Here is a 14,364-nt window from a genome sequence, read left to right on the forward strand (position 1 = left end):
TACAACACAATGTGCAGTGTTAGGAAAACCAAACAAAGTGCCACTTGCTGCAAAACTAATCAACTTCACACTGAAAACATTTCAAAAAGCCAAACATTGGGTCGTGATATCTTTTTTTCCATCATTTATTTCGCAAATGTGGCATAAACACTTGCAAAACAACATTTTAAAGTTGGTCCAGTAAAAAAAAAAAAAAAACGACAACAAAAATAAAATAAAATAAACCACTTTTATGATTTAACACTTTGTTTTTCAGCTTTCAATTCTGTCACGGAAATTTAAAACCTATATCTAGTCAAACTGAGGGAGCAGACTGCTGGTATGCGTTTCCAAATTCTTATGTATTTTAATCATATATAAATATCCAGTCTTCTTATTTCCTAAAGCATTGCTAAGAACGACTGGATAAAAATGCCATTAAGATCTACATAAGAAAGGGATTAGCTGACTATAAAATGTACAGTTTTTCGAAAAATTTAACTTAATATTCACATTCATATATAAAACTTACAAAACCTGGATCTTTCAAACCCACTAAAAATAGTTTTCCTGTTACTGTTGAAAGATCATTTTAAATTACCATACATTTTTAATGGATTATTTATGTATTATCAGCATCATTAATGTCATAATTTCTTCCATATTATTTTTTATATTTTTTGATTCATTAAAAAAAAAAAAAAAAAAAAAAAAAGTCAATAAATTAACATGGTACCTCGGTCCCTGAAAGCCAATACTCGACTGTGTTACTGGGTGAGTGTGAGACAGGTGTTTGTGTGTATTAAAGTGTGTATTCGTGTGTGCGTGTGTGTGGCGAGAAACATAGAACACATAACCTGTTAGCACACCTGCTTTCAACTCATATAGGGGGCGGTCGGGGTGAGGGTGGGGGTTATATCCAAGTCCATACAAAAAATAATTCATTGTAAATATATAATATATTTTTATACATATTTGAATATATTTACAAATATACCCAGCACTATACATTATACTGTGTATTTTTTCCTCCAGGATAGTTGGGAAGGTTTATCAATAAAACTGAAAAAGAAATGCATTAATATTACAAAATAAACAGAAGTTTTGCTTTTTTTTAATATTTGCTCTCCACCTATTCTTCTGTTTTGTTAGTCGCAGCTCTGTCTCTTAGTCCATTTCCTATTTGCCGTCCTCTTCTGGTCCCTTGTTTTTTCCACAAGTTCACATGAACCCATACATTCTTCCTGGAGTACACAACAGTCTTGGGATGCCAGCCACTGGAATTGGACCACCAAACATTGTTGATTGCAAAAAAGGAGAAAAAAAACACTCTGGGTATAAACATGAGAACCAAAATGAAAAATCTCTGTTTATATCAAGAGAGGAAGAGGAGAAGAGTCCCTTGGGAACATCACTTCATTCAGTCAGTACAAAAAGGCTTCTTTAAGGTCCCTATCCTCTCCTTTAAGACCTCATGTGAGCATGTCCTATATTTATATATAAAGTGTGAGCGTATGGCAGTATGAGAGTGTGACAGCAGCGCTGCCACCACCCAGTCCTGTCTGGGCCCATTAGTCCACCGGGAGCCACAGGAGGTGATGGGGAGGGCGGGTGGAGGAAATTTGGAGCGTGTTTTAAGACTCCGACAGGTAGGATTAGGGTAGGTCAAACTAGGTGGACGAGGGTGGATGAGGGCTCATGTTTTGACATTCCCGTTGATGTGCTGGTACTTGGGGAGGCAGGGCTCGTCCGGTAATGGGTCGTGGGAAAACACGGAGTCGTCGCCGGAGGAGCAGGAGCTCCGAGTGTCGGGGAAGCTGGGGGAATACTGCTCTGTTGGGGCGCACAGGTCCAGATACTCCTGCAGACACAGAGAGAGGAAAGGGAGGGTTGGGTGAGATCGCTTACACGCAGAACAAAGGGAAGGAACGTTTCGAAGACGTAAGAGGAAGAAGATCTAGAACAAACACAAGAACGCAAATTTCGTGCTGAAATCCAGTCGACGGGATTAGGGACTTTCCAGAGCATTGGGAGAGCAGTGGAGTAGAAGAGTATCACCTTTATTATGGTATTTATCCAAACCCTGGGAGGACTTATGAAATGAAACAGAAAAAAAAATGCAATCTTAAACTGGATACTGTATGAAAATATTTGCAGGAATAATAGGTAATAAAGTGAACGTTGGACTGCTGACTGAGCTTGAAGCTAGCAGGGCCGACCTGGACGCATTTTTCGTCCACCACAGAGTGGTTTGAGATGGATAGGATTTGGGGACAAGAGGATACATTTAGAGAAGGAAACTTGGGTAGGGATGTGGCATAAACCTCAATCTCACTTCACTCCAAACAGATCTGATATCTGACACTGAAGCGCCAGACATAAGTACTACAAGATTGTTGGGAAAAAAAAATAAAGAAACTGGCAGAGCACAGCTAAATGAAAACGAAATAAGATGGAAAGCTGTTATTAATTTTTGACTTTAGCCAGCATTGGGAAGTTGTTTTGGTCTTTTCTGTCGGCCGAGGCAGCCTTCTTCCCCCCCTTTTTTTTCCTCCCAGTCTTTCATGGCTGTTATTGGGACAAGTTGTGAGGAGGAAGAGTTCTTGGGGTTTTGTAGAAAATGAGCACTGGCTTCCATTTTCCCAGCTCAACACGAAAAGGCTCATATTACTAAAGATCTCCACATCTGCCAGCGGTTTGGGGTAAAAGGGAAAGGATGGAGAGGGGGGGAAAAAAAGCAAGAAAAAGACGCTTTATTACATTTCAAAAGTTCAAACTCAAAGTGGGGCTTTGCTGGCATAAATTCCTGAAGCTCGAGCTCCAGAGAAGACGAGTCCTGACAGCTTTCCATCGACGGCCTCTTTTCAGGTCGGCACTCGGATATCACACGAGACAGGAAGGGGAATGGGAAAAATAGTGGGCCGTCATAAGGAGCAAAGTATGGATTTGATGATTGGGCAACTTTACTTGGCCGTAGCAACTATGTTAGGCCCAGATCAAATCATCTGGCCCCTTTTTTTCAGTCACTATTTAGGCCTTATTTCAATAATGTCGCGGCTAATGCACAAAAATCCTTATGCAACATTTTTCTGACACATGCATGCATTGGCAAGAGCGTAATTTGGTTTGGATGGAGAAGCTTTTGTATCATTATTATTTTATTGCTATGGAATGCTCAACTCCCATTTGCCAGCAAGGTTTATGTAGTGTGAATTCTGACCACCCAGAAATCAAGAAGACAAGCCTGCGCTCACCTCATTGGTGCTCAGGGTTAGGATGCGATCCAGATCCTCTACTAGCTGCTTGAAGGTGGGTCTCTGGGATGAGATGGCATGCCAGCAATCTTTCATCATCATGTACCTGAAAAAGAGATAATTATGGTCAATTTATTAAAAGAAAAACTCTGGGGATGAAGGGAAGGACCGCAAATTGTTTAGGGAAGTATACAGTAAGCTGCTCACTCAGATTTCTCCATTATCAAAGAAAAAAAAACAAAAACTGCAGACTCTGACATTTTTTTTTTCCCCACATTGTGAAGCCCTGCTGTTGATTAGAAACATGTCTCTCAGTGTTTTGGATTTATTTTAATATTATAATGTGTACTCTCTGTTTATCCGCCTCTGCTATTCCCCCATCAGCCCTCTCGCTGTGGCACCGCCGCAGAAACTGTGCCATTGTCTGCTGACTGCAGAGGTCTCATTGTGAATGAGGACACTGATAGCAGACAGGCACAGCTGTGCAGAAGCCCGACTGAGTGGACACAGAGCCGCGTAGTCATGGATCTGATGGGAGACTGGGCTGGCATTCAGTCTCGATGCACGACGTGATGTGTATTTTGGTAGCAGCTCAGTTAGAGAATATGTGCTTTTCGCAGAAAAAAAAAAAAAAGCTAAACTTACAGCTCGTTGGTGCAGTTTCCGGGCTTGTCCATGCGATGGCCCTCTTTAAGCAACTTGAAGAGCTCCTCAACGGGGATGCCAGGGTAGGGTGAGCCCCCTAGGGTGAAGATCTCCCACATCAGCACCCCAAATGACCAGCTGGCAACACAAGAATGAACATATATACACATTAACATGTTAACCAGGGTGTTTAAGAATGACTAGAGCAGGAAATATATATCTGTGTAAATAGTGCTCTAGAATTTGCAAACCAGTACAAATGTCCTTAAGCTTCTAATCATTTACATACATAACATTTACTTGGCTATGGGTTAGAAAATTACAACAGTGTGACAGCCGTGGTGTCAATGCCCTCTTTCTGTTGTCCAATGACTCGTGGTTCAAACGCACTGCCAGTGCTACTCTGGCCCCGATCTCAATGATGGCTTTTGTTCCCGGCTGGCCAGTTGCACAGACTCGCATTGTCTGATCGCACCACACCAAAACAAACGCTGGACCACCCACTATTGACAAAAGAGCCAGAAAAGACAAAAGAACTCCAGAGATGGCTGGTGACTATTAATTTTTAACTACTTCCTCATTGCAGCATCCGGTTGTTTAACATCATCGGCTTTCATGCTGCTGATGTCATCATCGCGTACCGAGCGTTTCAAATGAATCATTCGAGCAATGACAACACGCTTGATTCATGTTCACCCAATGGCTGCAGCTATTGTAACGTGCAGACACATTTGACAAAACGCAGTGTGTGCACATGCATTCAGGCAACCACAATCTGTGTTAGTGGTCTAACTAGGCAAGTATGCACAGAGAGGCAGGTTGGGCATTTATCAGGATCTTCCATCTGTTTACACAACCAGCCAGCCAGGTTTCTTCTCTGCTCTATCACTGCACTTGTTGACACACTCATTTCTCCTTTCTGAGATTGTAACCATTGCTCAGCGCTTGTTGGGGAGAACAAGTTTGTGTCTACTTGCAGTCAGCCATGACGTACCAAACAAAGCAACACGCTTGGGGTCAATTTACCTGACCTGGAATGCGGCCAGGTGGATCTGTATGTACTCCAGCCAACTAGATGCAGAATCTATACTTAAAAAACAACCAGTCAATAAACATTCAGTTGGGTTTTTTTGTTCTCTATTGTTGAAATTTCTGATGACAGAATGCAGCACAAAAACCAGAGAATAAATGAATATGCGATTCGTATGCAAATATGAATACTCGAGGCCCTGACAGCTGGACTGTAAAGTCCCCATTTGTCAAAACAACAGCACACGAGTTCAATTGGAATTCATGTATTCATTTAATCTGATGTCACGTATGGATCGCTTGTCATTCTGGCGACCAGCGTAAGCGCCGCTCCAACTGCACCTCTGAGAAAAAGCCAATTACTAAAAGTGAGTGATGAATCGTAATTAGCGGTGAGCTAATAAGCAGAACTACAGTGGCCACTTCATGACTGCACCCCACCCCCCATTCAGCTCCTCCCCCTTGTACTTCCTAGGGTTATTGATTGCTGCTGTGGAACACGAAGGGCATCATGTGTACTTACACATCCTTATGTGCACAAACAATACACAGAGGCACGGACAGGAAAGAAATTCTCTATCAAAGGGCTTAGACGGATAAGTGCTATATTTAGTGTGCTACTGCTGTATGACTGAAACACACACACACACACACACATAAAGCCTCCCTTCCCAGGGGTCAGCATGCAAGGCATTTATCTAATTGCCACATACACTTTCTGCCGCCAGTGTCTGGAGCAGAAGCTTCAAACAATGCTGTCAGAACACATAAGACTCAAACACCAAAAAGAGAGGGACGCGCTCCCTTTGTTCTGTTTTTAGAATGAGTACTCTTGATCTTAAAAAGAAAGAGAGACAGAGACGGGTCAGCAATTCACATACCAGATGAATGAAAATAAGAAGAGTAGGGGGAAAGGGGGGGGGGGGTATTTTGATCGTGGAACTGCTCCAAAATGATGATCCACATGTTCAAAGTGTTGCTGAATAAGGAGAGGAGAGTGAAGAGGGGATGGCAGGGAGTTAAAAGAGGCTGGATGCAGGGAGGATGAGGCCTGCACAGGGAGGCTGCAGCATTGTTGCGTTTAGAGGTGCATGGGGGGCCCAAACAAGATGGGAAACTTCCGAGCAGGGCCGGAGGAGCAGGGGTGAATCAGAGGGGGAAAAGAGGAGGTGCTGGTGGGCTCCGGGTTCCTTCTAGGCCCTTTGAAGCCGGCCAGATTAGTAACACGGCATTGGCTCCAAGTCTAGCGTGAAATCCTCACTTTTGCCACAGACTGGCCACTACTGGCCCCCTACAGCCAGTCATCCCCCTCAACCTAACACTCACCAACACTGCACCAAAAAAAAAAAACCCAAAAAAACCCCAAACCATCACCTACCCTCTGTTCCTGTACCCCATGAAAAACAATCACTCTGACTGCAGGCTATAGAAAATAGCTGTGACAGCATCTTTTACTTTATGATAAAGCTTAATGTACCACTGATGTGAGTAAATGGATTTTGGATTATTTACAGTGGTGGGACACAGAAACACTTTGTTATATACTTACACATCACTCTGGTGTGTGTAGACCCGGTCGAAGAGTGCCTCTGGAGCCATCCACTTCACCGGGAGACGACCCTGAGGACGGACACACATACACACATACACACACACACACACTCAGGTGAGAGGTCAAATAAAATGTACCCCTTAAAAGACTGCCGAGCTCTAAATTTCTTGCTTCATCAGCAAGAAATTCAAATCCCTCATGACCAGGAGATCTCATTACTCCTGGAAAAGCTGATATGTGGAAGTAGTCAAGGGAATAAGGCACTAGAGGAGCGACTGTCTAGGGGAGAATGGATTTCCCTGAGGAACGTTTACATTGTTAGGGCAATAGAGCTGATAAACAGGGTCACGGATAAAGAAGAGTCTATCACTGTAGCATTGAAACACTTGCCGGGAAGCTAAGCGTAGCTGACAAGGCGACCTTGGTGAGTATATATTATCATTCAGACACTAAATAGGTATTCTTTAGTTACAGATGCTGTGGTGGGCAGCAAGTTAAATACACAAAATCTGAATTTGCTGTAGTTTTCATTCATTCCATAAAGAATTATGAAGCAATTCAATAAAAGGCTGATGTAAAGTGTCCCATTCCTGTCAGACCAATGAAGATTAACAGAAATATTAAAAAAATGCAGCACTACAATGATGCCTCTGTCTTTATTGGTCCCGTTTCAATCATTGTCGCATTTGCTTGCCCTAATCTTCGTCACCGTCAGCATCATCGAATATTGTTGTTGTTGTCAGCTAGTTCTCAGCGTGATTGTGCATGCGATGAAAAGGCAATCATGCATATGAAATGAGGATGCGCAGGCAACAACGTTCTGCGGTGGGAAAGAAAGACGCCACTGGGCCGCTATGGAGATGTCAATTACGGCTAAGCTGCTGCTCCCTCCCCTCTCGCTCGGTCTCTTTTCTGGGCTAATTGTATAAGTGTCGATGAAACCAAAAGAACAAGAGACTGAGGGGTAAACAGGCAGAATCTCCAGAAGCACTAGATTCACAGGCCGCCTGGGAACCTGCAGCTTTTGCCAAGACACCAGCGGAGGAAACGGAGTGAAACAGAAAGATGAGGGAAGGGAAGGAACTGGAGCAAAAGGAGAGGAGGGTGAACTCATCCCCCGCTGAAGCTCTCCAAAAAGCATCCGCTGACACGCAGAGTACTTACATTGGTCGTCTTTTTATAGTAGTCGATGTTGTGGACATCCCTGGCCAGGCCGAAGTCGGCGATCTTCATGATGTTGCTCTCTGTGACCAGGACGTTCCTCGCTGCCAGGTCTCTGTGTATACACTGAGATGTGGATTGAGAAAAGAGGGGGGAGGGAGAAGATGAGAATAAGACAATTACCTCATTCTGTAAATAAATCAACTTGGAAACAGGTGCATGCTTTATTTGGGATGATGTTAAAGTGTCTGTGGTGCATGAAATCATCCAGAAATCTCCTGCACAAAGGGAGTGCTGGACTGAATAACACGACGCCACATCGACTACACAGTCTTCAACAAGCCTGGATCAGTAAAGATTCCTCGCATACCTTGACACATGTATGGTTGTACATATGCACTTTAGCGTGTGCGTGCGTGTGAGGCAGCGTGCTCTGTCACATTCCAACAGTTAGAGGGAGCGTAATGCTGCTTTCGGCCAACATGGCTGCACCCCTATTGTGAAAACTTAACAATTCTTCTACACAGAGGGGCTTTTGTAGTGGAATGAGAGACAATGTAGGGATTTGGGCAGAGAGGCGGGGTAAGAGTTGTGTTTTTAGGAGACAGTATTCCCACAGTGAAGCACATACAAGCTTCTACGTAAAACCTTTGTGGATACAGCACATCAAACCCTCTGTGTGCTGGCACCGAGATCTGTTTTGGCAACCAGCAAGCGTGCGATCGATATGAGAACAGGGCATTGTCTGTGTCTGTGCGTGTCCTCTCCTTACCTTCTGCGATGCTAGGTACTCCATGCCCCGCGCCACCTGATAAGTGCAGGAGACCAGATCTTTGAACGTGAGCTGTTCGTCTGAGACACGGGCGATGTCGTAGGAGTATTCCATGCCGGGTGGCCGGCGGGCTCGGAGGTACTCCCTGAGGTTACCTTTGGAGGCGTACTCGACTATGACATAGAGGGGGCCTGCACAAGAGACGGAGCCAAACAAGTGTTTGAACTTGAATTATTCCCTTTGAAACAAAGTGACAAAATTCAGAGTGAATTTTAATGAAAAACAGAACATTCAGATCATAAAACCAGCGCTTGCTTCATGGAAATTTCTGCTCAAAAACAGTTGAGAAGGGCTGTGTGAGAAACGGCATTAAAGCAGCCAGTCTGTGCAGAGCTGCATTTCAACAGTTATGTGCATTTCCAAAACTCAGAATAGCCAATTCTTTTTCTTCTTTTCCTTTTCACAGTAATTGCTCCAAACACAAATCTGCATATGAATAGACGATTCCTGTTGCTTTGCATGCAGCTGAACAGCCCGTGTGCACAGAAAGAGACTACGCTCACTGAAGAGCAAACCACTGACTATCATGTGAAGACAATGTAGCTTTTTATCATCTTTTTTAGTGACAGCTATACTGGAAACCTCAAAGACTTTAACATTGTCCCCTGAGACTAACTAAGCAGAGTAAGCCAGTGGGTTTTTAGTATTGTTTTCATGGGGACTCAACAAGTGTGCTTAAGGACACTAAAGGGTCCTGTGGCAAACCTTTATGGCATTGTACAGAAAATCAGCAAACTCATCTGCATATGCATGCACACTGATTCTCACAATCAATGCACTCACCATCTTGTGTACAGGCCCCCAAAAGGTTAATGATGTTCTTATGTTTGCCGATCATCTTCATCATCTCCATCTCTGACACCAGGTCAGACAGGTCTTTCTCGGTGGCGTCATCTAACAGCAGAAGAAGTCACATATTAAAGGTTGCCAAGAGAAGGTCTGAAAAACACACACCCCATATTCCAAACGCCCCTTTAACCCTTTGGCTCAGGACTAAGGAGCTGTCCCTTTAGACAGCACCCTGTTTTTTAGGTGCGTCTGATTAAGTGCGGATGACAGACAATGTCGGCTCGAGTTACAGCAGCGAGGGAAGCTCCCCACAATGACTACAGAGGCATCCTTTCAGCACCAGGGCAAGGGAGGAGAAGGAATTAAAGACGTTCAATCTGGATTCATTATCTGCTGCACAGGCTCCTTTTGTCATGGAACTGATTGAGCAAGTGGAGATATCCCAATAGCCAGACTGGCATTGCCTGCATTCCACTGCACCATTACCATATCTGGAGTCATTTTAAAAAAGCAGACGTATACTGTAGAGGTCGGCTCAATAGCCTGCTGCCATGTCTGATCTCACCGTACCCCGCAACCTCAAACCAACCCAGTGCCCCCTCCTCCTGTTTTCATTCATCTCAGCAGTGCTGCTAGTGTGACTTACTTCTTTGTGTGGGTGCTGACAGAGCTCCAGCCAGCTGCTGCTCTGGGGTCAGGTATGTAACCGCACCCTAACCCTTACCTTCCCAACCTGCATCCCTCTAGCTGTCACTCAGCAACCACCAATAAGGAATAATAACGACAGCCCCAGGCTCCACCACGCACCTTTAGTGAACCCTCACTGGAACATAAATCACCTATAAAATGTTCTCACCTTGCTCAGAAGACACAATGAAGTAAGTGTACATCTTATCCCCGCGGTCTGACACACAACGCTACTGAGACTCACTTACCTTTCAGCATCTTGACTGCAACAGTTACAGCCTCCTTGGGTTTGTCCTTATCGATGCCCAGGGCCTCTGCCATTACGACTTGGCCAAAACAACCCTCACCAAGGGGTTTGCCCAGGGTCAACCTGCAGCCACAGAAGGAGAAGCAAGAAGGAAAAATAGACAGGAAGCTGATTAGCTGCAGAAAGGGAGACAAATGCATGAGGCTGATTTGTGTGCACTGACTCACCCACAGTGCTGCAGTAAACAGGTTAGAGTGTGGGAGAGAGGGTTAATGAAACCTGGCACAGAACCAGCTTGTCAACCTCACCCTATCGGTTTTGGGTTTTTTTTCTCTAGACTGCTACGTTTAAATCAGATTGTGTCTGTGTGAGTGTTTTATTGGCACAGCGACCGCAGCCTCTGCCAGGGCAGTAGGTAGGAAGGCAGACGTGGCTACGATAATCGTCTGATAAAGTCAGGGAGAGCACTAATTTCTAAACTGTTTACCCTCTCTTGGCATGTTTCAATATACACTCTTCTCAAGTCATTACACAGAGCCTACTTTAGCCTTAAAACATTGGCCTCAGAAGGATGGAATTCTTCCTTTAGTTTGCCTTACAGGTGCATGTTTCAAAATCTGGTGTTAAATTTAACGTCCAAACTCTATTACACTGATTTATCAATCAGGGGGAGAAATTCTTACACAGGCTCTTTCATAACTTTGCATCAGAGCTGCAGCACCAATCAGACCACTGAGCTGGTAGTAAAGCCTCCTGTCTGTTATTTGATTGACAGTAGAGGCCCTTACCTTAAGGCTCAGTGTACAGGCTATGTAAATATTCAAACTGGGACATGAAAAAAGCCTGTGGCCCTTATGTAGTAACACAATCCTCTGTCTGTCCACACTCAATGACAACCAGTCTGTCTTTCCAGCCACACATAATCAATGTTATTTTTCCTGCACACAAACTGCAAACGTTAGCATTCCTAAGCCTTCTGCAAGCCCAACGTGATCCCTCGGGCGGTAGGATGGCAAGCAAGGAATAAAGACTCAAACAGAGGCATGCATTTATTCAACCCAGACAAAACAACTATGGTTGCTTCATCTAAAGGGGGTCTAAGTGTTAAAAAAAGCAAACCTCAGCAGAATGCCATTCAGCAGCACACACTCACAAAGTCTAATATGACATCAGAAATGTTTTTCCCCCACTGATGACTGGTGCTAAAAAATTTTATTTATGATCCAAGTTCTGTTTTTTTAACAACTCATTTTAACAAAAGACAGGCCTCCTTTCAGACTAACAGCTTTGGATTTTCATTTTTCATTTCAAAACGCAAGGCCTCAAGACAGCTTTAAACTGCTCTAACCTTTGCTGTCCTTTTAAATCCACCCTAAAGCTTATCACTGGCTGTAGTTACTGTGACTAACCGAAACCTCAGCGGTGCTAATTCCTCTGGTATGAAACCGAGCAAACACTCCTAGCCCAAACATGCAGATGAAAGCTGTGAATGCTAACCACTAATTAGCACATCTTCGCTCCTTCCCAACAGAAGCATGTGTGTGTGTCACTACGGGTGAGCGAGAGTGTGACGTAGCAGTCGTTGTAATGATGAGGCGGTGTGCAGCGTGCCAAGTTCAGGTCATTTTACTAATGCACCAACAGATGAGCCAGCAGCCCTTTATCTCAGTTACCACAACTGTGCTTTAACAGTTAGTCATTAAAGTCTGCACTCTTCACCTATAAAAATGATTAATCTGATCATTTAGCAGGTGAGATCAAATCAGATAGAGGCTCAAAGACGGCCCCAAAAAAGTATTATGCATACCATCAAACAATTACTGCACACAGGCTCTGAATCCTTAGTGTTTTTCTGAATACCCCCTTTCAAAAGAAAGCAGGACTGGGTAGCAGATCAGCATTTTCAGGTGTTTTTTGGTTTATGCAGGAGCTGAATTTGATTTACATAATTGTCTATTTGGCATTTTGTAAAGTGGTGAGACATGCAAATAAGAACAGGGAGTTCTTATTTGCGTGACACGAGCCTAATCTCAAATTCTTTTCTGAGGGAAAAAATAATCAGTTATGGTTTTCCTTTCTTCAGGGTACAAAAACACCAGTAAGTAGGAAGGATAATGTCTGTGACAGGAAAAGGAAGAATATTTCTCACCTGTCTCTAGAAAACTCCCACCGCGGATCCTCAGGAAGGTCGTACTCTGGGATTGGCTCATCGTGTGCAGAGCTCCGCCGTGTCGTGATGCGCACCAGAGGCGTGCTAGAGTTCATGGAAGAACTCGAGTCTGCTGAGACCTGCAGGATGAAAGGGGATTGGCTGATCACCGCGGTCTGGATTCACAGATCAGTTAGAGCTCCGAGGCATCACTAGAGGAGTAATTGAGGCATGTACGACTGACTACTTTATTTACAAAATAACAACATTGCTGGGAACTCTGGCGCGTCAGCACAAGTAGTATATTTGGGAATTCCACATTTAAGGCTTTGGTATTACGATAAAGTCGTTCCCAGAGCCGGAGATTACATTTCAATGATGATTAATTGAGCAGCAACAGTAATTTTGATAAATATGTGTTAAATGCTCAGCTTCGCCACCGTCTCCAGGGCTCATCTCTCCTCCCTCCAGCCTAACCTTACCTTGACACAGGAATCAGTCTCTCTGCAGAATGTAATCCAACACTTTTTGTACCTTTTGGTTTTCCTTTGAGGGAAAACTGTGGCTCATACACAGGGTGAAAAAAAGAAAAACTGTGGCTGCAGTTTCAGGCAGCAGTGCTAACTTGTACAAAAATGCACGCCACCTAAATGAGATCTGGAAGTAGATTCTTTAAGATACCACATCAGTTGTAATCTTTGTGTTATTTACAAGTGTATCAACCATGTATGAAAGCCCTGAGAGGCATGTGAGAAAGAAACAAAACTGATTACTGCATTTTTTTATCTCAAGTCTTTGTGAGCTCTGTTGCTCTTTATACGACATGGCCTTACTTTGGTCTTTTAAAAGAAATGGTTATCATAAAAAAAACAAAAAAATAGCATGTTTTTTTGTTTGTTTGTTTAAATTGTGGCAACACCTTCATTAGGAGAGAAAACTATGTAGCTCAGATTGTGCCACAATGTTTTTTCCCCTCACCTCTCATTATTTGCTATGCAGCTTTTATTTTTTTCAGCATTACTCTATATCAGGGGTTGTCAAAGGTACAGCTGACAAAAACGATCCCATTTGGCCGCTTGGACTAGAAGCGTGAAAACTGCAAAGAAAGGGTCCCAAATTTGGAGACTTTTTACTGCTTATTTATTTATTTTAGTGGAGAAGCATTGTGTGTTGCAAGGTTAAGTTTATGCAAGCCAGAGGTTGGAGTCCTCATTAGTTTTATGACGTTCTTACTAACAAAGAAATAACCCCTGGCCTGCTGGACCACACCAAAGAAAGGTGATCAACGCAATGAGCCATGCTGACACATTTGCTTGACTTGCAGCATGAGTGTTTCTTTGTAATGCAGTAAAGTGACTGAATGTGGGAAAAAAAAGTGCATTATTATAGTTCGATTTGTAAAAGAACCAGTAATTAAAAGTTTATTTAATAGATTATTATGCACTGGCTGTGCATATCCAACCCACTGGAGATTAAACTGGCCTGTAAGATAAGTTTGATACCCCCAGTTAAAACAACTATATCATCTAGACTGTCTGTTATTATGTTTTGTGTTTTCAGCATGTATGCAATGTGTGTTATTCTCCTCTAGAGGTGTAAGATGCCTTTAGAACTCTTTATCTACTTTCTGTTACCTGGCGGCGCAGGGGGATCTGCTTGGTCAGTTTGTGAACCGCTGGCTGGCCACCAAAGTCGGGCTTCTTTGCAGTGTTCCTCATGCGGCACACCACCACAATGCCCACCATGCAGGCAATGAGGAAGACGCCCGCGCAGTATATTGCGATCTCCACGTAGTCTGGGGAAATGGACTCAGGAGTTTTCTCAAGGGCTGAGGAAAACAGAGAAATGGCAGCGAGGGTGAGGTCAGGCGAAGAAGGTTAAAGGAACACTCTCTAGGATTGCTCACATACGTGCTCTCCATTTGCACAGACAAACACGGGTATCAGACAGACAAACACAGAGACAGATGCTCTGGAGGTGACTCATGTATAAATGTAATCACCATCAATGAACTATCTAAACAAAAATTATTTTGTTGCA

General features: G+C 43.6%; 1 protein-coding gene across 9 annotated transcripts in view; it reads right to left on the bottom strand.

Moving 5' to 3' along the window:
• Positions 1 to 919: 919 nt before the first annotated feature.
• fgfr2 (fibroblast growth factor receptor 2) overlaps positions 920 to 14,364 on the bottom strand; it is a 37,171-nt gene continuing 23,726 nt past the window's right edge. For 7 of the 9 annotated variants that reach the window (XM_080288270.1, XM_080288275.1, XM_080288273.1 and 4 more), the window contains 10 exons: positions 13,952 to 14,152; positions 12,325 to 12,463; positions 10,177 to 10,298; positions 9,236 to 9,346; positions 8,393 to 8,583; positions 7,624 to 7,746; positions 6,457 to 6,527; positions 3,879 to 4,016; positions 3,234 to 3,339; positions 920 to 1,840 (listed from right to left, as the gene is read on the bottom strand). In XM_080288270.1, the coding sequence (XP_080144396.1) occupies positions 1,676 to 1,840; positions 3,234 to 3,339; positions 3,879 to 4,016; positions 6,457 to 6,527; positions 7,624 to 7,746; positions 8,393 to 8,583; positions 9,236 to 9,346; positions 10,177 to 10,298; positions 12,325 to 12,463; positions 13,952 to 14,152 (1,367 nt within the window). In that variant the 3' untranslated portion in view covers positions 920 to 1,675. Of the gene's footprint in view, positions 1,841 to 3,233; positions 3,340 to 3,878; positions 4,017 to 6,456; positions 6,528 to 7,623; positions 7,747 to 8,392; positions 8,584 to 9,235; positions 9,347 to 10,176; positions 10,299 to 12,324; positions 12,465 to 13,951; positions 14,153 to 14,364 lie in introns of all 9 variants that reach the window. The other 2 variants (XM_026191172.2, XM_026191174.2) reach the window with 1 other exon arrangement.

Source organism: Astatotilapia calliptera, chromosome 13 (assembly GCF_964374335.1).
Source record: "Astatotilapia calliptera chromosome 13, fAstCal68.1, whole genome shotgun sequence".
NCBI classification, from domain to species: Eukaryota; Metazoa; Chordata; class Actinopteri; order Cichliformes; family Cichlidae; genus Astatotilapia; species Astatotilapia calliptera.